Source organism: Podarcis muralis, chromosome 6, assembly GCF_964188315.1.
Source record: "Podarcis muralis chromosome 6, rPodMur119.hap1.1, whole genome shotgun sequence".
Taxonomy (NCBI): Eukaryota; Metazoa; Chordata; class Lepidosauria; order Squamata; family Lacertidae; genus Podarcis; species Podarcis muralis.
The window spans coordinates 23,955,852-23,981,149 of record NC_135660.1 but is presented as its reverse complement, the minus strand read 5'-3'; the positions used below and the strand labels follow the sequence as shown (position 1 = coordinate 23,981,149).

The 25,298-nt window shown below is 41.8% G+C and overlaps 1 protein-coding gene across 9 annotated transcripts in view; it reads left to right on the top strand.

Moving 5' to 3' along the window:
- The first annotated feature begins 506 nt into the window (after positions 1-506).
- MED12L (mediator complex subunit 12L) overlaps positions 507-25,298 on the top strand; it is a 168,554-nt gene continuing 143,762 nt past the window's right edge. For 3 of the 9 annotated variants that reach the window (XM_077929876.1, XM_077929874.1, XM_077929873.1), the window contains exons 1-10: positions 510-1,068; positions 11,837-11,941; positions 13,646-13,837; positions 14,173-14,332; positions 17,233-17,402; positions 18,103-18,213; positions 20,037-20,306; positions 21,246-21,395; positions 23,732-23,831; positions 24,421-24,557. In XM_077929876.1, coding sequence (XP_077786002.1) covers positions 970-1,068; positions 11,837-11,941; positions 13,646-13,837; positions 14,173-14,332; positions 17,233-17,402; positions 18,103-18,213; positions 20,037-20,306; positions 21,246-21,395; positions 23,732-23,831; positions 24,421-24,557 — 1,494 coding nt within the window. In that variant the 5' untranslated portion in view covers positions 510-969. Of the gene's footprint in view, positions 1,069-11,836; positions 11,942-13,645; positions 13,838-14,172; positions 14,333-17,232; positions 17,403-18,102; positions 18,286-20,036; positions 20,307-21,245; positions 21,396-23,731; positions 23,832-24,420; positions 24,558-25,298 lie in introns of all 9 variants that reach the window. The other 6 variants (XM_077929875.1, XM_077929870.1, XM_077929872.1 and 3 more) reach the window with 4 other exon arrangements.

Below are 25,298 nucleotides of genomic sequence, written 5' to 3'. Positions count from 1 at the left end.
GCTGAGGCTCCAGTACTTTGGCCACCTCATGAGAAGAGAAGACTCCCTGGAGAAGACACTGATGCTGGGAAAGATGGAGGGCACAAGGAGAAGGGGGCGACAGAGGACGAGATGGTTGGATAGTGTTTTCGGGAGGTAGTGGAGGACAGAGGTGCCTGGCATGCTCTGGTCCATGGGGTCACGAAGAGTCGGACATGACTAAACGACTAAACAACAACAACAATGGATGTGACTTAGTTATCCCTTAACCACATTAGTACATTCACGATCAGGTGCATTTTCATGGTCAATCCAACGCTACTTGGATTCATTCTAGGCCAGGCTAGCAATGATGGGTGTGGAAATGGGTGGGACAGTTCCGACTTCAGATTGATTGATTGATTGATTGATGTGCTCTGATCGCGTGTATGTGGAGAACATCCCTCCCGCCCCTGTTGACCTTCTCAGTGGCGACTGAAAATCCTCAATAACCTGAGCTATTGGGAGGAGGAGGAGAAAGGGGGTGGTGGGAAGAGAGAAAAACGAAGCGTGGTGCCAATGGAACTACATCCCTGGTGGAAAAAAAATCTTCCGGTGACATTTGTTCTAGCCTGAGACTTTGCAGCAGCCGGGGAAGAAACAGCATCACGTTAAGCTCAGCAGGGGTGGCTGTTTCTTTTGTGTCTCTGGGCACCGAGTCGCTTGCATTCCCGAGTTGCTCGCTGCCTCCCTCCCGTAGTTACCGGGCCCTTGGGTGACTGAGGGGGTGGCCCCCTCTCTCTCGCCTCTGTGCGTTGGCTCGCATTTGTGCAGCAGCAGCCTCCCCGCCGCCTCTCTCTCCCCCCTGTCGGAGAAGAGCCAGGCCCAGAGGGGGAGCCCGTCTGCCAGCCAAGTGCTGCTCCCTGGCGCTCAGAGGCTGCTTCATCTCCAACTCACTCCCTCGCGCGCGCTCTCCCTCTCATTCATTTCGCCGGCTAAACATGAGAGATCATGGCCGCCTTCGGGCTCCTCAGCTATGAGCAGAGACCTCTCAAGCGCTCCCGCTTGGGGCCGCCCGACGTCTACCCTCAAGACCCCAAGCAGAAGGAGGTAACGGGGAGGGAGGGGGGGGGGTAAAAGCAAGCCCGCGCTTTCGCCCGTTCCCCGCCAGCGCGCGCTTGGCGAGGGGGAGAAGTTTGCCCGGTGGCTACTTGAGAAGGAAGGGGGGGGGAGGGGAGAATGAGGGGTGGGGATGGGGGGCTCTGAGGGAAGAGGACATGCAGCAGTCGGGGCTGCGGCCCCATTCTGAGGGGATTCCGCCGAAGGACTCGGCTTCTCCGGAGGGCGGAAGGGGCGCACCGGGTCTCTCTGTGCGCGCGCGCGCTCCTGTCTGCCTGGGCCTGACGCACTCCGGGCTCCCGGTGGCTTTGGCGGCTCCCCGCCCCCCTCTCTCCTCCCCCGTGTTCCCGGCTCGCTTGTCCCTTCAGCGCACCTCCCTAAACTTTTGAAAAATGTCGGCTCCTGAAAGGGAAGCCGCCCTTTCCCCTACCCACCCCCCTCCGCCCGCGCGCACACAAACCCTGACTCGCGTTTGGTACACCTGGGCAAGAGCCCCTGGCACCTCGCAAAGGGCTCTCTCAGGTATGTGTAGTGAAGGGCACCCTTCTTCCAACATGTGGAGAATTGATTTCTGTTCAACGCCCCCTCCCCCCCCCCCCCGACTTCTTGGGACTTCTTGTGTGAGGGGATGGAGGGCCATGCTGAACTAGTCAGTGTGTTTTCCCACTGGAAAAAAGGTGCCTAGGTATCAGGGGTGTCAACTTGTGTGTGTGTGTGTGGGGGGGGGGAGGTAAGCCCCGCCCCACATAATTGCTCACATGACATGGTGCATACACATCATGTGAATGTCAGTGCCCATCAACTGCAGGGTGTGTGTGACCCCCTCAAATACTTTATTTTGGGGAGGGGGCAAAGACCCCCTCAGCTCCTGGGAGTCGGCTCCTGTGCTAAGCATGGTGGCAGACAGGTATTTCCCATGGGCTAGTGCACTTGACTCAGGAGTCAGTAAAGCTCCTCCTCCTTCCCTTTCAAAACACACACAGCCACAATCATATGACTTTAAGGCACCTGCTTTTAACAATTAATTGCAACAGCCAGTGGCACTGAATAGTAACTTGTGATGCTATCTAGATATGCTGCTCTGCAATTAACGCATAATTATTTCAAGGTGGGGAGGAAAGGCCTATTATAATGGTTACCTGCAAGTTGCTGAGGGATTTGCTTGTTTCCTTCACTCACCTGCTACCCAGCTGTAACTAACCTGTTCCCTTCTAAAGGTTCAAGACCACAAGTCACCAGCAAACTGTTTCTAGATGGCTAATTTCCAGGTGTTACTGCTGCCTTTGTGTGGCTGCAGGAATAATGCGATGTTACTGCAATGTTTCCAAGCCTCTTTCCATGTGGGTAGGCCCTATCCTTCAATTCAGGGAGAAAAGTGTTGTCAGGAAGGTATGGTGTTTATATGGTATCTCTCTATGGAACTGGACCAGCCCACATGGCAAATGACTTGCAAATAATATCCCGCCCCCAAAGCCACTACTTCAATATGAAATTATTGTGCCATCTCTGTACATTATGGTGTTTTATAGTAAGCATGCCTGATAAATCTCTATCCCCAAGGGACTCATAAGTGTAAGGGAAACTGGGAAATAGAGTTGGGGGTAAGCACATCTGATTATTCCAGTTACCTTGCCGTATCCAAAATACAGGTTGTGGTTCTGAAAGCTTTGTCGAAAATTTGTGTCATTCAGAACTTTATTGTGTAGCTGTAATTTGAGAATTGGCCTTTAGATCTATTTATTTTTTACTGTGGACTTATTCAAATTATGTTGTGGTTCTTATAATATGCATTGTACATTGGACAGGGAAGTTTTACCATGTGTTAAAAAAGGAGGAATTGTTTCTTATCCAGCCCAAACTTTCAACTTGATAGTTTTGAGTTGCTTTATACCACAACAGTAAATGTGATAACCGGGTGAATGTTGCCACTTGATGATAATTCACAGTTTAGGTTTGTCAGTGCGAAATGTAAGAAGACTTTGATACACGTATATTGGACTAGGGAACCAAATTTCGTCTTCATTTCTGACACTTGCCAAAGTCAGGTTGGGAAGTGTCTGGAGCAGTTGAAGAAATTTTAATTTCTTCTCTACTTCAGATTTTCTAAAATGCCTTGTAATACTTGACGGAAGGTTTTTGTTTCTCTACTCAAAAGTTTCTATTTAGAGTAACCATATGGAATGCTAAAAAAAAAAAAGGTTGAGCATATTCTTCAAATGTTAATAATAAACGTTAACTGCCATGCTTTATTTGGGAAGAATGCTGACTATTAATAACGCTGCTTAGCATACAGAATAGTTAAATATTACATATTTGAACAACAATATAATACAAACACATTGGCCTGTTGTGCAACAGTATAATATAAACACATTGGCCTATTGTTTGCTACCGTTTTGTTACCCTGTGACCAAATTTGAGAGCTGATACGAGTGCACAGCAGGGGTAGCCAATGTGCCCTCCAGGTATTAGCCCTAGCTAACATAGGCTGTGGCAAGGGATGATGGGAGTTGTAGTCCAGCAACATCTGGAAGGTACCACATTGGCGATCCCAGGCATATAGAATGCAGTTTAATGGTCTTCATATTAGCATGACATAACTGACAGCTGGATTCTAGCTTGGAATCCCAATCTTGTCACTTAGGCCATCTTTACTGTTGTACCACATTGCTTGGCTTAATTATCAAAAACTGGGTGATGCCTGAGATAGTAATCTCTGTAATTATTTTTGATCTCATCCCCACACCCATATCAAAGCCAGCTGTGGGTTCATAGTCTCTTGACTCTTGTTCGATCAGCTTTCCAAGAGTTGAAGGCATGTGGCCACAGCCAGAGTCTCCCAAGTCTTCTAGAGTACAAGTTTTGGTATATGCAAGAGCTGGTAAATTCAAATCAGTTTGTTTCTCACCTTCTGGAGGCTTGCTGTAAAGAAAAATGTTTTGCGACTCCCCAATTTACAGAACCAGGTTTTTTATTATTATTTAAAAAACGCACATTTCTTTCATAGGTTTCTGTGATTTCTTGGGGTATTTATGTGTGTTTTAGCCTGCTTTTCAATCAAAACAATTTCAAAGTGGGTAGATAAGTGGGATGCTTATGTTCATTTTTCCATAATCATTTTGACAAGAGTAAAAAAACGACACCAAATCAATGCACACCTGATGACCTGTGCAAGACCGTGTCATCTTTGGAATGTGATATAATTAGTGACTTTAATTTTAATTTTAATTTCTGTTTGCAGTAGCAGCAACTTCCCAAACAACAAGGGCCCATATGGTTAATAATTAAAATGTGTTCCATTTCCTATATACATTGAACCACATATTTTTAAGAATGGTATATGCTTATCACATGTTGTAATCAATGTTGTGGTTGTGAATATTTATATGTTCCACTGCTAATAGAACTGGAACTGGTTCAGGTGTGGATAACTTGCAAAGCAAACTGAACTTTTGTTACTTGCTGCTGAAATCAGGCAAATAATGCTAATGACCTGACATTCTGTACATAGCTTTTGTTAAAACATCCTTGTTATAAGTACATACTAGTTAAAATAACATTATAGCAACTGAAGCATCTTCTGAATGTAAAAATGTGTTCAGTTTGTGGACAGTCACTGCCGATGGAGGGGTTATGGTAGTATGTGTGAAACTAATTTGAAGAATCATGGGAGTCTGCTGAGAAAGCTGCTGCTCCAACACATGAAGACATCCCCTGCAGGGTTCACTGTGGAGCTGCCCCCGGATCTTAGAATATCTCTGCTCAGTATTTTCCCATGTGATGGAATAAATCAGTACAAAGTCAAGATTTGCAACTATAAAATAACCACTTCCTTAGAAAACTGGCTGCAGTTCCAAACCTCTTACCAATGAGTAAGTCCCTTTGAATTCAGTAGCGCTTACTGTGAGTAAATACACCTTAGACTGGGCTACATATGTGGAATACTGAATTCAGACTTGCTCTAGTTGTCTGCCAATACTTCTGTGCTAAATTAAATAGGTTGTTTAATGTGAAACCCTGTAGGAAGGAGGAAAAACTCCCCAGCACCTCTATCTCTATAAACTGGCATGGTTCAGGCTATGCCACGTCAGTCCTCTTCCATGCAACAGTGCTTCGAGGAAGTGTTGCTTTCCAGATGCTTTGCTGCGCTATGTCACTCAAGACATCACTGAAGCAACACAGAAAGGAGTGAAAAACCTCTTGTAAATTGTGAGCTAGGAAAAGACACCAGTGTGGATTCAGATGCTAGGCTAAGTGGGAGCCCTGGCTAGTCCTAAGAACAGCCCACATCACCACTGGTGCCATGGTTAGATGAAGGGAGTCCGCAACATTGCAGCCCACTCCCAGTTACTTAACAGTAGCTAAGCAGTTGGTAGTGTTTCATTTCTATGAAGACATAGTGGTGGGCATACAGAAGTACTTTGGAGCATTAACCCAGTCAACAAGGTAGGTCCTCAAAATAATGGGAATACAGAACATCCAAATACTGAAGCAGTAGAGTGTCATGGTTGGGACTATGTTACCACTCAGAAGACAATGTCTTCTTCTTAGTAAACTTCTGGAAAATTTAGTCTGGTAATGAGTCTCACTCACCTCACAGAGTGTTTGTTGTGGGGGAGGAAGGGAAAGGAGATTGTTAGCCACTTTGAGACTCCTTAGGGTAGTGATAAAGCGGGATATCAAATCCAAACGCTTCTAATTATCCTTTAAAATCATTCTGTTCAAAACTTAAAAGAGTGAATTGCTTCCTAAGTTTCAAGTATCTGACTTAAATGTGGAATGTCCTGTTTGGCTGATGTAAATTGGCAATGGGTGTTGTTATTAGGTGACAGCTTTATATTGAGGAAGAGGTCCTTGATTGTATATCGATTGTGGTTGAGTCAGAAAGTTGGTAGAGAAAAGTTTCTTCTCCCTCTCTCATAACGTAAGAACTCATGAACATCCAATGACGCTGGACATTGGAGGATTGCAAACAGCTAAAAGAAAAAGTATTTCTTTGTTTAGTGAGTAGTTAAGCTATGGAACTCGCTTACACAGGGGACAGTGATGGCCATCAACCTAGGTGGTTTTAAAAGAGGATTAGACAAATTCATGGAGGACAAGTGTGGTGTAGTGGTTAAGAGTGGTGGACTCGTAATCTGGTGAACCGGGTTCGCGTCCCCACTCCTCCACATGCAGCTGCTGGGTGACCTTGGGCTAGTCACACTTCTTTGAAGTCTCTCAGTCTCACAGAGTGTTTGTTGTGGGGGAGGAAGGGAAAGGAGAATGTTAGCCGCTTTGAGACTCCTTCGGGTAGTGATAAAGCGGGATATCAAATCCAAACTCTCAAGTTAACCCTGATGGCTATGTTCTGCCTACGCAATGGGAGGCAGCAATGCCTCTGAATACCGGTTGCTGGAAACCACAGGACAGGAAGGTGCTTTGGTGCTCAAATCCTGTTTGCAGGTTCCCCACCAACATCTGGTTAGCCACCGTGAGAACAGGATGCTGGAGAAGATGGGGCCATTGGTCTGATCCAGCAGGCTCTTCTTACATTCTTTTGTTCTTAGTGTTGGAATACAATACAACGAATTCTTGCTAGAGTTTGTTGCACGGCTTGAATCCTCAGTGTGCCCCTCCAATCAGTCAACTTTTGTTGCCTGTTGAATTTTTCTCTTAAGTTGGGGATGCTCTCTATAAGATATTCCCAGGTCCTGCTTGAGAGCATAAGCGTTTCCTACAATTGGTTTTAGGACATTTAAAAATACACTGGAGGGATTTTAGCTTGGAGCTGCAGATGACTACACCAGTTATCTTTCATCTTCCCTGCTGGATATGGTATTGCTGTACTGTATCTTTTCCTGAGTACCAGTGTGGCCTTGTCAGTCTCTTTTCACCTCTCTACAGATTCAGAAATACCTGTTATAATTTCTTTGATGGATCACATTGTCTCCAATTGCCTCCCAAAGGACACAATGTCATGGTCGCTGATGGCATACAGTGCTGGCTAAATTGTTCTGCCATATAGAAGTAAATTTCCCAGAGGCTGGGAATCGAATATAAATCCCCTTCAAATAGGCTGTGGCAAAGATCCTAAAAATTACACATCAGTTAGTATTTTGGATGTCTGTTCTTAAAATCTATAACTGCTTTCTTCTTGAGCAGGAAAATTGGGCAGAGCAAAACCAGGTTGTGGAGAATCTGTTCGCAGAAGGTCCCTCGTTCAGTCCCCAGCTTAGGCCTGGGACTCCCCCAGGACAGACGCTGGGCAGACACTGCAACTTAGGGTAGATAGTAATGAGCTAAATGGAACTATGGGCTGACTCAGTATAAGGAAGCTTCTTATGTTGACATAGAAGAATCATCAACATTTCGAAAAGGGGGAAATGGCCTTGGCCAGTGTTCTCTGCTGTACCATTTGATATCAAAATATGTTAAAACTAGAAAACAGATGCCTCATCAACCTTTCCCTAGTGGATAGAGATTTGCCCTAGTGGAACAAAATTTGCCACATTTGCTAATGTCAATATTTGACCTTTGAATCTGGGGAAAAAACAAATGCTGTTTTGAGTTAGGGTAAGTTAATGCTTTTAATTTGACAAATGGAAACTCCATATTCACAGAGGTTAAGACAGGGATGTTTGCTGGCACCCTTTTATTTCTATTCGTATATAGAGAGCGTTTCTGAAGAACCACAAAGCCTTATTTATTTTCCACCCTGTCTTCTGATTCAGAAGATTAGGATTCCCGGCTATGCAGGGAGCCTCCATGGGCACATATGGCTCCTGGCTGCAGAAGTTTTCTGGCAACATGTGCTATGTCTGGAGGGTCTCACAGATCTGGGTGGAAGCATCCATCTTCGGGTTATAGTGCCTAAAGAGGGCTTAGCTCTCAAGTTTAAAATAGGAAACATCACTTGCTCAGAGATTTTTTCATGTTATTATTCAGGCCTGGCAAACTGTTTTTCTTCTCTTTAATATGTGAAAATGTCAAATTAGTTATAGTATGGCAGCACCTAACCTTTGGAACTCCCTGCCTGTTGACATCAGTCAAGTGCTACCTTGTACTCTGCTACAGACAAAGGCATGACCCAAAATGGTTGTGTATGGGGATATCCCCCTTCCCTTGTGGATCTGGCCTTTGGGTGCATTTTTTTTAAAATCATGTATTTTATCCTAATTTGCAGCAGTAGGATTCATATCCAAAACCACAAAGCCTCGGTTTCACCAGCATCCTTTGGAATGAAATCCATCTTATGTTTTGTCTTTTGCACATCTTATATCTCACCCATGCACATTCAGGTACACTTTAAGAGGCGAAACTTATTATTTTCAATTCCAAAATGATTTGTCTTTCAAACCAAGATAAGTATATTACTTACGACAGCATTATTTGCAACAGGGACTTGCACCCAGAAAATAAGGCAAGCACAACTGCTTGACCATATCTAGGCCATAATTTCATAGAAGATTGAACTAGATTTGTGTCTTTATCTAGCATGTGGCAATATTCCGTAATGTTTGGCATTTTAAATGATCTTCTTGTTTTCATGAGAGATGCTTTGTGATGACCGATGGTTTTAAGCAAATAAACTGAGATGGTACAAAGTGGCTTTTGTATTGACCTGACATGACAGCACTATGTAGTCTAAAAAGCTGGCTTGTGTGGTGCTGGTTTAGGAGTCATTGGAGTTCTGTGGCTGGATCTATAGGGAAAGACAAATGCTTATTTAAATTGTCCATAAAAGAATACAGCCCTTAGACTGGAAAAGGTTCCCCACCCTGATAAAGATTATAGAGTTGAAAATATTCTGCAGCAAGTGAAGAAATACTTCTTTTGTCCCAGGTTCCTTATTTGGTTTAATAATGTAATGGAAGTATTTTTCAAGGAGTTGTTAATACAGAATATTACCCAGCAGTAAAACTGCAAAAGGAGCAGGTTTTGAGTCTGACGAAATCAAACAAATCCCTTTTGCATTGTGTCTCAGTGTTTGAAACTCCCATTGTCCTAGGCACATTTTGCGACAGGGAATTCCATTAGCGCAAGCAGCTTCTGAGCTCTGGGCACAGTACTGCGCCTAAGATTTCAGATTAAAACTGCAGAGTGGAAGGAGAGGAGGACCTTTTTCTGCCTCCCCACTTCCAGCTACTCTCTGAAGACTGGAGAAGAGACCCTCTTAAGAATTTTAGGGGGGTGGGCAGGGGAAGGACTAGACCATGTGAAAAACGAACATAATATTTTAGCTGCAGTTCATTCATTTTCAACTTTGTATTCCTGTTATAAAAGTGTACCTAGACATTCCATTGTTCCCATAATCTAGGTTTAAGGTGCCATTTAGCTTTCATATCTCAGTTTCTAACACTGGTCTCAATAACATAACTAATTATATGAGGGCATGTCCAACAACTTGGTTTATCTTCTGAGACCCTGGTCCAGCTCCCCCAGCCATCAGATATGTGGATCCTGGGATCATTCGCAGACTCCAAAAGAAAGGAACCACATTTTCTTCCCTAGGGAAGAAATCCGTACCTTGGGATTAGTTTTATGTGGCCGTTGCCTTTTTACTCTTCTTTTCCTTAAGATACTGTTTGTTTTTATCATTGCGTATTTATCATTGTGTATCATTGTCGTAAGCTGCTTTGAGTTTCTCCATCCCTGTCTTAGATAAAATGTGGTTCCCAGGTTGACACTTTGGGTAAAATTTGTTTCCCAAAGCTGGGAAACATTAATGGTTCTCTCAATAGACTAAATAAGCATTCATCAGCGTGCGCAGTTTAAAAGAAGTGTAGTCATATAAAGTTGCAATGTTGTGAGCACTTCAATTTGAAAGTAGCAAGATTGTTACGCAGTCCCTTTAGATTTCCAAACAAATTATAAAGTCACAACAAGCATCTATCTTTACTATTACTTGTGCTATATGTTTACTATTACTAGCTATACTGTGTTTAAAAACCCAATAGGAAGCAGGTGCTGGAGTGCTGTCATAAAGCACACACACATACACAAATCTACAACGTGATTAGGCTTTAGTGGCCCCAGTTGACACTTTGAAAAGCTAACCTGATAACCCGGCAAAACCCAGTGTAGTATGTCACATGCAGTGCATTGCTTTGAAAGCGACAATTCCATTCAGTCGCCCTGTGTGTCTTCAGTAGGAGAGTGCTTGGAAGTCAAGTCAAGTCAAATGACAGCGTGCTCAACTTTATACTTCATTTAACCGAGCTTGACATTATGTAAACTCCTTGCCTGTCAGTTTCCATGGTAGGGTGCTTGTTAGAATCTGAGTCATGCTGTAGGAATTGGGATGGGGGTGAAGGGAAGCTTAAACCATTTGAAATAAACTTAATGGGAGTGTTTCCCCACTGATGCAGGCTTCACAGTTACACCTCAATATTCCAAAGATTCTTGCTAGGTTGCCCATGGGTCACAGATATCTCTTTATCTGTGATATCTGTGATATCTCCAGTACATTGCAGGCTGATACTATCCTCTGCTGTGCTGTCATTCACTCCCCCCCCCCCGTCTTTTTGGAGAGAGAGTTGATGTTACGGTGGCTGTCTGCCACACTTGTATTTGGCTGGGTCATGTACAAGTGGGACCAAGTTATTATTGCTTAAGCACTGCACTGCAGTTGTGCAAATACAAGTGTGTAATTTTATACACCCCTATCATATCCCCTCCCTCTTACTCACCATTTTTACAAACTAAAAATCTCCCAAGGTTGCAACCTTTCCTCATCGGTGAACTGCCCTAGCCCCTTGATCATTTTTTGGTAGCCATTTTGTGAATATTTCCCCATCTCTTCAGAATCCTTGCCCTGGTTTGGCAACCAGAAGTCTGCACAGTTTTCCAGGTGCAGTAATAATAATAATAATAATAATAATAATAATAATAATAATAATAATTTATTACGGTCAAAGACCAGTTCAAGAAGCACAACTGAGACTGCTTTCACAAGAGTGAAATAGACATTTAAAACAATATACAATAACAGCTTATGGATTAAAATTAAAATAGTCGCATGCACACAAAAAGACCTAAGGTTAAACTAACATGCAGATTGAACCTGGGACACCTAGGAGGCCGGCTACGGCAGTTTTCCTAGCAATCTACTAGTTGAAAGATTATCTAGGTTTAGGTCAGAGTCTTTGCAAGTGCTGCATGTCAACAATGTATGGTTCAGGCGGCAGCTATGTCTAGTGGTCTAGCGGCCTGGGATAAGATGAATTTTAAATGTTACAGCAGCCATGTGTATACAGGGGGCATCATAGCTAATCCGACACTTAGTGACATTGTTGTGCCTTTGTGTTTGTGTGTGAGGCAGAGAAAGAGGGACTAGCATCTTGTATCTAATTTAGGAAACAGCCGTTAAGCCTATTCCACTTCCAACCCTGAAAGCCTTTAAGGTATCCAAAATCTATTGGCTGACATACAGAGACGTGTGTAAGATGGTGGCAGAACATTAGAAAGTCAGTGTTTGTCTCTGTGTATCCTGGAAAATGCTATCCTTTGATGATGAAAGTGAATGTGTAGGAGATTAAGCCTTGATAACATTCGGCCTGGTAAGCAACTTCCTGCAGATAAAAGACTAGTGTTATCCCAAAATACACTGATGTGAAAGACTATGGCGTATAGAGGGAGCGCATTACTGTTTCAGCATGACATTTTGTGGTATATAAAATGCATGAGGAATTTTAATTCCTTCAAAAAGGCATTGAGCAAGGTAATTAAAACTTCAACCTACAGCTTGAATAACTTAACAAAAACTCTCTCTTTGTAGGATGAACTTACGGCTGTGAATGTAAAGCAAGGTTTCAGTAACCAGCCAGCCTTCTCTGGAGATGAGCATGGCTCTGCTAGGAATATTGTCATTAACCCTTCAAAGGTAAGGTCGGGATTGAGGTTTGTTGCAAAAGTACTTTCCTTTATGACAGCGTAGTAATTTCATCTGTTTTCCTTCACAGCCACTCCTATGATCACATTCAGACACAAGGCAAAAACTTTTGTTTTGCATTGCCAGGCATTTGAATGTGTACATTATTGCTCTTTGGAATGGCTTCAGTGTGTAGATTTATGTCTGGTGATCATGCCATGGTTGTGCGAGAAGATATTTGTAGATTAGGGTATGCTTTTGTTCATGTGTTTACTGGATTGGACAATAAATCTTAGGCATTTTATGTGATTTTTGCATTTATTATGTGCTGATGGCAAATATATACATTGTTAATAGTCTTGAGATGTCTTCTTATAAGGTGATTCATAAATTGAATTAATATTAGTAGTAATAATGTGTGGTGTAGTGGTTAAGAGTGGTAGTCTCATAATCTGGGGAACCAGGTTCGCGTCTCCGCTCCTCCACATGCAGCTGCTGGGTGACCTTGGGCTAGTCACACTTCTCTGAAGTCTCTCAGCCCCACTCACCTCACAGAGTGTTTGTTGTGGGGGAGGAAGGGAAAGGAGAATGTTAGCCGCTTTGAGACTCCTTCGGGTAGTGATAAAGTGGGATGTCAAATCCAAACTCTTCTTCTCCTCCTTCTTCTTAATTAGGTAGTTGTGGGTATTCATTATTTCAGTAGACAGATGTCCTGTGTAACTTGTAAGTTTACAGATTTGTAAGTAAATATGTGCTATTCCAGCAAAAGAAACTACCTTTCCTCTTGATTTTGTATCTCTTAATTCTTTGGGGTTAACACAGTGGTAACTGCAAAGTTGAGGTTTCTGGGTATGTTGATGGGACTTTGTGCAGCTCATCCTATGTGCTAATTACGACTCCGATTTAGCAGTGAATTTAAATATGTAAAGCATTCAAATGAAGCCAGATGATGCTTCAAGTTTAGCATTCACGTTAAATGTGTACATATTTAACATACATATTTAAGTCTTTTGCTGGACAGGAGCCTAACCTGGAGATAACGTACCCACAGAGGGACACTGATGCTCAAGTGTGTCTCTAATATGTTTCAAAAGTTGGACAATACTTTCATTAGGGCTAGCCAGAATCACACAATGCTGAGTAAGCTTTCAAGTTCCCCAGAATTCTCCACTAGTTTGGAATATCTAGTGGCTAGAGACCAATGACTCCTGAAAAGTCCCTTCTTCAGCTGGTAGAGAATCCTGTCCCTCTCTTTGTAGATCTGCTTCTGAATGGCTAAAGGTGGTATTCTGCAAAATGCAGATAAATCAAAGGAAGTCACATTGGCACAGCTGCGAGGAAATAATAGCCCTAATAAAGATACTGCCAAACTGTGAATTTTGGATGTTGCTTATGATTCAACAGGACTTTCTTCCTTTTTATGTATCTGCTACATATTGGGGTCTACCTTGATAGACGCTTCACACATTCTTAGTTAATAGCTTTTTGTTTTATAGGCACAGAGCATTTACCTTTAAAAGATAATGGGCTATCACTTTAGCCCTTTGCAGTATGAAAACTGACTTGCAGCACCAGGGAATTTAGAATACACTCTTACTAATCTGATAGCTTAAACAACATTGATTCTAGATCTCTTCAGATGGGGATATTGTATGTGGCAGTGTTTAATAGATACTTAACTGTGTATGTTTCTTTTATTCCCTCCCTCTCTATCAGATTGGAGCTTATTTTAGCAGCATATTAGAAGAGAAGTTAAAACTTAATACTTTCCAGGATACAGGAAAGAAGAAACCGCAAGTAAATGCCAAAGACAATTACTGGCTAGTTACTGCTCGTTCCCAGAGTGCAATTCACAATTGGTTTGCAGATTTAGCAGGAAACAAACCACTGACTATTCTGGCAAAAAAGGTACATATTAGTATTTTGAGGGCTTCATAAATTTGAGACAGGGGAGGCAATTAAATTAAAAGTGACTTAAGACTGTGCCAACCATATTGGGAACTGGTCATATTGTATAGATTTTGAACAAAAAGTGGTTGGGAGAAGTGGGAATTCCCTCTGTTTTTCTTTACTCTGTTAGGAGTTGCTCAGTGGCTGCAGTGCAAATGTACCTACTGAGCTCTCACAACACTGTCATGAATACAGGAGGTCCATCTTTTAGTGTGAAGTTTTCTAACTTTTTATCTAACTTTGCCTCAGTTACACTGCTAACTCTTTTTTTTTTTAACCTCTTGTCAACCCAGGTCCCAATTCTCAGTAAAAAGGAAGATGTTTTTGCTTACTTAGCAAAATATTCTGTGCCGTTGCTGCGAGCAGCATGGCTGATCAAGATGACATGCGCATACTATTCTGCCATTTGTGAAGCTAAAATCAAAAAACGCCAGGCTGCTGATCCAAATCTTGGTAAATATATGAATTCATTGGAAATTGTAATGGATTTGTACCATAAATTGTTGTGGCGTGTTCTTGTGGTGAGCCTGGTGCTATCAATGCGTGTTCCATAGATGTATTTCAGTTATTTTAGTCAAATTCTACGGTTGGTATTCAGTGAACCTTTCACACTAGTGCAAAGTTTAGTGCTAGCACAGGGAGATTCCCCCTTTCTCCTCCCCCCACTTTATCCTGTACCCATATCTGGTGTTGCATTGGGGGAACAGATTTGTGTTATATATTGGTGTTGTGTGTGTCCTATTGTGCAAGGAAAAATCCTGCTGCTGATGAAACCGTCACCTCCTTAGCACTATGTTGAATGCAGTCTTTGCAGTTTAGAAACAATTCTGTTTCGTTTTTAAAAAAGTATACATGCAAGCTTCCATTTTTGCCAACAAAAAGGTGTTAAACACTCACTACAGCAGCAGCATTAAAGAAGAATATAATTTTTTTGGGTGGCCTGTGCAAGATATATGTGAATATATATCTGTATGAATATATGTGAATTTGTTTTCCTACACCCCATTACATAATAGCTGAAAAATTGCTGTATGCATTCTTCGCAATGGGTGATATGGCTGCCTGCTGCTTTAACTACATCTTTTATTAATATTTTTTATTGATTTTTTTAAAAAAGAAAAATGAGAAAGGTAGATTGACATTGCAAAATGCTCTTCACAATTTATTTACATTTAAACAATGTGGGTCCCTGACTCTGAAATTCATTACCAGCTGATCTCTGTAAAGTTGCCACACTTCAGGTCTGCAGAAAGGCCTTGAAGACCCATCCATTCTCAGGGGCATGTTCATTAGTGATGTCTTATGCTATTCTTAAGATTGAGGGAGTTGGGAAACCTGAATTTTTCTTCTTGGGTTGCATGTGTACGTTTGCTGGTTTTATTAACATGGGAAGTTTTTATTTGAACTTTCATATTGCATTTTGGTTTAGTGTTGTTAGACATTATTTGTTGTGTGTGATGCTGCATGTGTGTGTATGTATATCTATATATTTTTATAATACTTCTGTGTGGCAATATCTAAGCGGGGCATCCTATTTGTGCCACAGCCATTCTGCGAATGGGAGCCTCGTTCTTAGGGTAGCGTAACAGCCAAAATAAATGTACGTCTTCTGCTTGTGGAAGATGTTGCACAATTCTTAGGGTACCTGTTGTTGTCGCTGTTGTGGTTGTGATTGTTGTTATTATTATCCTCAGTGACAGCTATGCTTGTGTGCTTCCACTTATGCTACTGTTTGCTTAGCTATGTCAGCTGTCTAACTTCTTGCATTAATATTATTTTGGATGCCATTCAACATAATATTCACAAGAATGGTAGTAGCTGTTACTTTGCTGGAGACTTCATGACAGTAACCTAAATACATTCATGTACACTGGGCATTCATTTCTTTAAACTTTTTGTACTTGAAGTTCAAGAGAGTTATGTTGTTAATTTTCAATTATTGTCTAACAGCACAGTGTGTTGCATATTAAGATGCACATGATGGGTGCTTCAGGTGGCCTTTAACCACAGAATGATGTGCATCTTCAGAGCTTCACTGAGGAATAGTAAAGCTGGACTATAGTATTGGGAGATGACAGTTCTCTTTGGGCTCACATTACTGTGGCTTGTTCCAGTTCTTCTGATAATGCCCTTCCCTTTTCTTATGCTCCAATTATAATGGAACCAGCAGAGACTCTGAAAGAGAAAACTCAGTTGGCTGGTTCTTCTAATGCTCTCCCATTGTACAAGCTGAACTGGAGATTGTCGTATAGAAGTTATATTCCTGTTAAAGGATGGAGATTGTACTTCTTTGAAAAGGGGGGAACAGGTTATCCCAACTTCTTTTATGTTGATAACCTTTGCCAGAAATAATCCTTCGAGGTACAAGGAGAGTAATGTGTGTGTACTGATTCAGACCACTGACATGAGAAAAGAAAAGTTTGTGTGTTAACTAACTTCCAACACTTGATGTGATAAATTAACTTTGCTTTCCCGTTTGTATCTTTTGGAGGCAATGAAACACAGAGCAGGGCCTCAAAAGGTAGATCAATTTCCCCCAACTTCCAAATGTTTTGGACTACAACTCCCATCAGCTTCAGCAAGAACCCATAATCCTCCAGGTGTCACTGAACAACAACCCCCACCAGTACATGGCCATTGGCCATCCCTGCAAGGGCTGATGGGCGTTGTAGTTAAGCAACATCTTGAAGACCAACTCCTAACATGAACACATATGCTTATAGGCTGTACTGTATAGTGTTGGCAAATTCCTTTATAGTGTGAGGAAAATCCTTTCAAACTTGAGGTAACACCTCTTGTGTATCTGTTTTATTTCCCACCAGAGATAGCCGTTCACAGCCATATAATTACACTGCTTGTAAATATTGCTATATGTCTCTTGTGCATTTCTCTCTCTCATTAATACAAAATAGAAACTGTCACAATCTTAACAATTTTTCATATCTGTTGTGCAGCAGTTTACTACACAGGCCTGAATTAGTAAACCTTCCTAGCTCAGTCGTAAATGTTTCACGAGAACAGAAATCTCTGTCAGGTGTTGAAACTCGCAGAACACAGTTAGGTCCACCAGTAATAGCTGTATTCTGCAAAGAAGCAAGATTTATAAGAACATAATGCAGAGCATGCAATCATTTAGCAAAAGTGCTTTGAAGATACTGCAGAGGACAGAATGTCATGCTAGGAGCCATTTGAACAGGCTCTGTGTTAAAGACCTGCTGTTTATTGTCTTGAAAATGTACTTTGATAGTCTAGCTAATTATCATGTTAATTGTTCATGTTGTGTATCTCCTCATGTTGTCAGCTTATGGGGGGGGCAGGAATCGTGAGAACTCATCTAATTTCTCTCTTCATAGAATGGACTCAGATTTCAACCAGATACCTCCGAGAACAGCTGGCAAAGATTGCAGAATTTTATCACATGACCTCAAGCCAAGGCAGCAGCTCTGCAGCTGTGTCCCCTGAGGTGGAACAAGCCCTGAAGCAGTGGGAATATAATGAAAAGCTAGCTTTCTATATGTTCCAGGTAACCGTTTCCAATTATGTGCTAAGATGTCATTCTCCGGGGCAAAATAACAACGCAGCTGATTTGTTTTAAATCGCCTCTGCTCCGTGTCCACTGTACCATCAAACAACAACAATATGATTTCTTATCTGCTGGATAGAAGGGGACAACAATGAAAGCTAGGAATGCTGAATGAGGAAACTTGAAACCTAGGGAGCAGAAAAACTTGTAGACTTATCCAAGAATCTTGTCTGAGTTTGTCTTCCTTTCTCTCTCCCAAAAAGAGATACAGAAGGGAAGACCTTGTTTAGGAATGTTCAGGAGACAGTCTCTGTATTTCAGTCTCAGTCTTTGCCACAGAAATCAAGTATATTTGGGCTGTTCAGTCCCTTGTAGAATCTTTTCAGATACTTGAATGACTGGCTTATGTATCAGCCTTTTTTTTTTTTTAAATGATTGTTTCAAATCATTCTATTGTTTGTCTAAAATGGTTTGAATGATTGGGATGCTACTTTAATGTTGTTGGGTTGTGTTTTTTTAGTTTTAATTGGTAACTTGAGTAATGGAACACTGGGACATAGTACCAATTGCACTCTTTACTCTATCATCTATCTATCTATCTATCTATCTATCTATCTATCTATCTATCTATCTATCATCTATCTATCTATCTATCTATCTATCTATCATCTATCTGTGATCTTTCTATACTTCATTGCAGGAAGGACTGTTCGAAAGACACGAATATTTAACATGGATATTGGATGTCTTGGAAAAAATAAGGCCTGCTGATGATGAACTTCTAAAACTTCTACTACCACTAATATTGCAGGTACAGAGCATCATACAATTTTGCCACAGTTCAAAAACCAGCTTCCAGACATGGAGTAGTAGAGCACTAAAGGTATGATTGGTTCACATACCCAAGGAGCACGCAGCGAGAAGGGAGAGGTTTTCTCAGGCCTTCCTGCATGATCACAGCAGGCAGCTGGCTTAGGACATGGGAGCGTTGACATCCTCGTCAATGAACCTCACCACCCCAGACATCAATAGTTTTGGTTAATTTGGTTGAATAATTCTGATTGGCAGATCCTATAGTTGCTGTATTGTAATAACCATAACCTGTTACCTATATTTATTGTCTCGAGTCTTTTGGGGTGTGTTGGCAATATAATTTTGCCATAGTTCAAAAACCAGCTTCTAGACACAGAGTAGTGGAACATTAGGGATGCAGGTGGCGCTGTGGGTTAAACCACAGAGCCTAGGACTTGCCAATCAGAAGGTCGGCGGTTCGAATCCCTGTGACGGGGTGAGCTCCTGTTGCTTGGTCCCTGCACCTGCCAACCGAGCATTTCGAAAGCACGTCAAAGTGCAAGTAGATAAATAGGTACCGCTCTGATGGGAAGCGTTTCCGTGCGCTGCTCTGGTTTGCCAGAAGCGGCTTAGTCATGCTGACCACATGACCCGGAAGCTGTATGCCGGCTCCTGCGGCCAATAAAGCGAGATGAGTGCCGCAACCCCAGAGTCGGTCACGACTGGACCTAATGGTCAGGGGCACCTTTACCTTTACTTAGTAGAACATTAAGGGTGAGATCCAGTGGCAGCAGCCCACTTGCAGTGCAGGACTTCCAGTTTCTCTTTTCCAGCCTTCCCTGGCACTCCCAAAATTTGTTCCAGAAGGTACATGCAGAGAAAATTGGGTTCACTCACTCAATTGTGTGAGTGAACATCCATGTTGGATATCACCATATACTTCAGCAGTATTAGAAACAGAGATGTGAATACTAGGAGCTAAATGGCACCTCAAACCTAGGTTATGGACACAACAACCGAATGTATTCACCCCACTAATATTCTTAAGAGGGTCTCTTCTCCAGCCTTCAGAGAGTAGCTGGTAGTGGGGAGGAAGAAAAAGGTCCTCCTTTCCTTCCATTCTGCAGTTTTAATCTGAAATCTTAGGCGCAGTACTGCACCCAGAGCTCAGAAACTGCTCGCACTAACGGAATTCCATGTCGCAAAATGCGCCTAGAACAATGGGAGTTTCGAACACTGTACTTCAGCTAAGCATTTTGTGACTTGGTCGTGTTCTACAGTGTTCATAATAGGAGTTATTGCAATGGGGGCATATTGTGGTACATGTTTGGGTCTAATGCACTATTGATTAATCCGTTGAGTTACATCCGTACTGGCATGTGTGGGCTACGTGTTTAAAAATAAAATGCAAGGTCTTTATTAGTATGATTAATGTAAGTAGGTTTAAGATGTGGCTATGAAACTCTCACTGCATAAAACAAATCTCAGACTGCTTGTTCCTTTGATTTGATTATGTTCATATTTGTAAGGTCCCAGGTTCAGTCCCCAGCATCAGGGTCACATGTAGCAGAGAACCATTCTCTGCCTAAGAAGCTGGAGACCTGCTGCCAGTCAGAGTAGACTAGCCTTCCCCAGCCTGACGCCCTGCTGCCATGCTAGCTGGTGCTGATGGGAGTTGCAGTCCTAAGCATCTGGAGGGCATTGGGTTGCAGAAGGCTGGAGTAGACAATCCTAACCTGGACTGACCACTCGCCTGCCTTGGTACAAAACGGTTTTTGAAATGTTGGTTGGAATGTTATGGTTTAGGATGAATGATTTTTTATTTCTAAAAATGTTTTTCAGTATTCCGAAGAGTTCGTTCAGTCGGCCTACCTGTCACGCCGACTTGCTTTCTTCTGTGCCAGACGCCTCTCTTTGTTAATAAGTGACAGTCCTAACCTCATAGCTGCCCACTCACCTCATATGATGATTGGACCAAATAACCCACCTCTAGCGGTTCCAAGCCCTACTACAGCCGGGCCTGTGGTCAACCCTGCACAGCTAGTATGTTCGGATTTCCTTTCTTGCCCACAACATCGTCCACTGGTTTATGGACTCAGTTGTATGCTGCAGGTGAGGGATTCTTCTTCTTCTTCTAATGCTCTGTTTGTGCACCAGGGAACAGCTGGGTTTCAAAAGAAAGAAGCATTTGGTACCAATTGTTGTTAAGTTTTAGTAATAGTGCCCTCTGTCTCTCTCTGTGTGAAACTGTTACATGTTTCGGCTATGCTAGAAGAGATTAAAATTCATACTTGATGCTGATCATTGGGAGAATAGATCTGGATCAGATGCGCAATCTTCCTGAAGAGGTCTTGGTTCAGTTCTCTCCCCAGGCATGCAGAGTTCTCTAAGAACAGCCACAATGGCTAGAATTCCAAAAAAACTTAAATTTTGTTCTTTGTACTACGAGATCAGTACTGCTTTTGATGGTGAAGTGTGCTAATTTTGACTGTCACTGTAACCAGCAAGTACCGGTAGTTTTTTAAAAAAATTGTTTTGGATGTCTGTTGTCCATTCCAGTCCTATAGGCAGAAAGTCTGAGAAAATATGTAGGGTTCTGTGTTTTAACAATATAGCTGTCTTCCAAATTGCAATAGCTTCATGATGCATTTTGTTGGATTTGGATTGTTTGGATCTCAGTCTGTTCATTTTTTAGAAAGAAGCTTTGAATCCTCTGTAAACTGAGCCCCAAAATAGCACACATATACTCAGCGGGGTTCCCCCCCCCCCCCCCGTCTCTAGGCATGTACTGGTGTATCTTCTCTCTGATCAGATTGAGATTGGCATGAAAGAGATACAAATGTAAATTGAGCCGATCCATTATTAAAATGCAACTTCTAATTAAATGTGTTAAAGGACATTTTAATTGGATTTTTTTTTAAAGTAAACAATTTCTGATACTACTTTCATTGCAGTTTTGTACTGGTATTTTTTGGCCATCTACCTGCATGATCTGAATTGAATTGAATTATCTTATTAAATGAAATCATTTCTAAATTCTTCCCGTTGCAGACAATAACTCTCTGTTGCCCAAGTGCCTTGGTGTGGAATTATTCCACAAATGAAAGTAAAAACATCAATCCTGGTTCACCTTTGGATTTACTTCAAGTTGCTCCATCTAGTTTACCTATGCCTGGAGGAAATTCTGCGTTTAATCAGCAGGTATATTCATTTTAAAATGCACACAATGCATGTAATGTGTTGAGAAATTATGTAACCTAGGCTAGACTCATTTAGATGACTGTGTTTATAAAATGTGTTCATGTGAGAGATTTTCCTCATTTCTCCTTTGGAGGGAGCTATCTTTACGTATGAGTGTGTATCACTGTGATTCCTTAGCAGAATAGGAGGGAAAAAAGCAAGAATAGAGTTTTGTCGTTGGATTCGACTTTCTGAGAATCTATTATTTATTGTTTGATTCATTCCCCCCCCCAGCCCTAGCTCCTAATAATCATAATAAAAAATAATATCATTAAAACTTTCTAAAAACTCTGTAAGACAGAGTTGTTCTGCCTGGCCTTTGGCTTAGAATCAATTTGATTCCCCCCCCCCCCTCTTTCTTTTTTTCCTTTTTCCTCCTGTGAAGAGACTGCATTTTAATGTTTTAATGTTGTATTTTAATCTTGTTTTTTAAGTTGTATTTCAATCAATCTGTTTTTATAATTGGTTCTTAGCTGCCCTGAGCCCAGTCTTGGGTGGGGAGGGCGGGGTATAAATAAAATTTATTATTTTTATTAAAAACAGTTCAAAAACATTTTTTCATCCAATGATTTCAGAATTGCCAGGAACAGTATCTTTCACTATCAAATGCCTGGGTAAATGGGAATGTTTTATCAGTTCCTCCTGAAAGTCATGGATGTGGGACACAGATGCACCTTGTCAGGAAACAGATAGGTAGTCGTGTTGGTCTGCCATAGTCAAAACAAAACAAAATTCCTTCCAGTAGCACCTTAAAGACCAACTAAGTTAGTTCTTGGTATGAGCTTTTGTGTGCATGCACACTTCTTCAGATATACAGTCAGGAAAGACGTTCAGCAAACAGGGAACTGCCTTTGAGAAAGCCCTGGCAGATTTGATGAAGTGAACATGACCAATGTTGTTTTTAGGATTGAAGCTGTTGAGCTTTTAAAAGGATTTTACCCCAGGAAATAAACTGCCACAGGGGCCGGATTAAACCGACCGGCGGGCCAGATTACGCCCCCAAAACAGACTTTGGACATGCCTGGTTTATGCCAACTGGGCAGTCCCTAATGATGGTATCACTACCTGGCCTAGGAGGGCAGGGCCCTGACTGACTCCAGCTACAAAAGCTGAGGCTGCTCAACAGACGCTTTGGCTGGAGTACTGTTGGGTTTTTGTTTTGTTATTATTGTAAGTAAAGGTAAAGGGACCCCTGACCATTAGGTCCAGTCGTGACCAACTCTGGAGTTGCGGCACTCATCTCGCTTTATTGGCCGAGGGAGCCGGCGTACAGCTTCCGGGTCATGTGGCCAGCATGACTAAGCCACTTCTGGCGAACCAGAGCAGCGCACGGAAATGCCATTTACCTTCCTGGTACCTTTTTATCTACCTGCACTTTGACGTGCTTTCGAACTGCTAGGTTGGCAGGAGCAACAGGAGCTCACCCCGTCACGGGGATTCGAACCGCTGACCTTCTGATCAGCAAGTCCTATGCTCTGTGGTTTAACCCACAGTGTCACCCGCGCCACCCGCCACAGCGCCACCCATTATTATTGTACTCATTGTTTAAATTATTTTAAACTGCATTCTAACTTGTGTGTTTTTTGATTTTGGGTTTGTTTGTTTTTAATTACGGGAAGAAAGATGTGCCTCAGAAGAGAGGAGCTGGGCAGAGCGGGGGGTGGCCCCAATCATAGTGGTTGTGGACAAGGAGAAGGGTGTGGGGTGTGGAGGGGTGAGGCAGGCCAGGTAAGGGGCACATGGCACAGGTAGTTAGCGACTGTGCTGTGTGCCAGTGCCTCCTGCAACCTGGGAAATTATGGTTGTTGCTGAATGCCAGGTCGGCTCTGAGTAAGACTTCCCTCATCCATGATTTGTTTAAGGACAAGGAGGCTGGTCTCTTCTGTATCACTGAGAAATGGCTGGGTGAGCAGGGTGGAGTTGGTCTGCTTGCCTTACCTGAAAATGGATATTGTTGAGTTGGAAAGGTTCAGAAAACGACAACCGAAAAGTTCAAGGGGATGAGAGCAGCCCTTTGTGCTGCCACTCTGGAGTTTTATTTATTTTTTAGTTTAAGATTTTTGAATGTTTTCTGAAGCAATCCGTTTTAGAAAAGTGGTCCCATTTTAGCCTGTAAGATAGTAAACGGGAGATACCATACTGCTTCTTTGTCCGACGTGGTTTATCCAAAGCTGCTATTACTTTATGTCTGTTTAGTAGTTGTTCTCTGCCCTCAAGAAACTGGATAAGCCTAGGAGAAATCTGACATGTGTTTGAGATGTGATTTTCGCAAACACTAGCCAATTACTCTTTTTTAGGTACGGGGAAAGATTTATGAAGTAGAACAGCAGATAAAGCAAAGAGGCCGGGCTGTGGAAGTGCGATGGTCTTTTGACAAATGCCAAGAAACAACTGCAGGTAAAAAGTGTGTGTGTGTGTGTGGGGGGGGATCAAGTTTAAAGATATATATCGGGTACTGTAAGCCCTTACTGGCCTATATTCCTCTTGGATTTCAGTGTGATACATTAGAAGGAGGCTAAAATGCCTCTAGTTTTGATGACTGATCCATCCTAAATTCTTGCAATCATCTATTTTGAAAGATGTGACTAGGCAGGTTAAAGCCAGAAGGAAAGCAGTAGAGACTTGAAGAAAAACACTGAAAAGGGTGGATGATATTATCAAATACTTAAGACAAGTTCCTACCATTCTATAAGGTGAGAATCAAAACAAGGCAGTGCTGTTGTAAAAACTTTTTTTAAAAAAAATTCTATTTTTTTAAAAAAATTGATAAATACAATACTCACAAACGCAAAACGAAACACGAAACGAACTTATTACACATACATACATACAACTCCTTAATTCCTACAAAAGAAAACAATTGTAGAAACTTTTATTTGTTCTGTTTTTTTGTTTTCTGTTTTATATACCAACAGTCAATACTATATAAAGAATTCTTCGGATTTCACAATGTAAATGTACTCTTTTCTGTTTCTCTGTCTTCTAGGGGTGACTATCAGCCGCGTTTTGCACACATTGGAGGTTCTGGATAGACACTGCTTTGATCGATCAGATTCTAGCAATTCAATGGAAAGTCTTTATCACAAGATTTTCTGGCCAAACCAGAACAAGGATAGCCAGGAGGTAACTGCATTTCCCCTCCTTCTAAGTTTATAAATGGTTCAAGACTCATTTTCTCGTTCTCTTCTTCACCAACATGATTGATTGACATATGAAGCATCATAATAGTGCGTGTATTCAAAATATTTGCATCCTGTCTACTGGCCAGTACCTTTCAATAAGGCAGTTAATGCTACTTCCTGTTTTGATCATTCTCTTGAGTGGCACACTACTCTGTTTCTAACGTGCTGTGACACAAGATTGCCCAGAAATCGTGTCTTTGATGGTTGTGAGAGATGTGTACCTGCAAATTCCTAGCAGTGTTTCTTAGATGCTCTTTCTTACATTCACAGTAAATTTTAGGGCTGAGCCAAAACCAGGAAGGAGGTTATCCCAGAAGGGCCAAAAGATCAAAAAGAGTTAAATAGTTTATGCACTTCGGTTAATAGGAAATGCTGCACGTTCTACTGCATATAAATTCCCATCTTTTCAGTAATTTGGCATTGTTTTACACGACGTTCTAGTTAAATTACGTTTCTAGAACTGTTGCCGCAATAACTATTTTACATTAACAGGTATTTAGAAAGGTGCAATTATACACACGCACACACATATTTATATAGGTGCAGGAGAGAGGAAGAGATAAATGCAAGGATTTATAAGTTCCTTTATATATTTACAGCTAAACATCTTTTTTTTTAAAAAAAATCCACCAACACTAATATCAGCACAATGTGTAAAAAATATCCATTCAGAATCATTTGA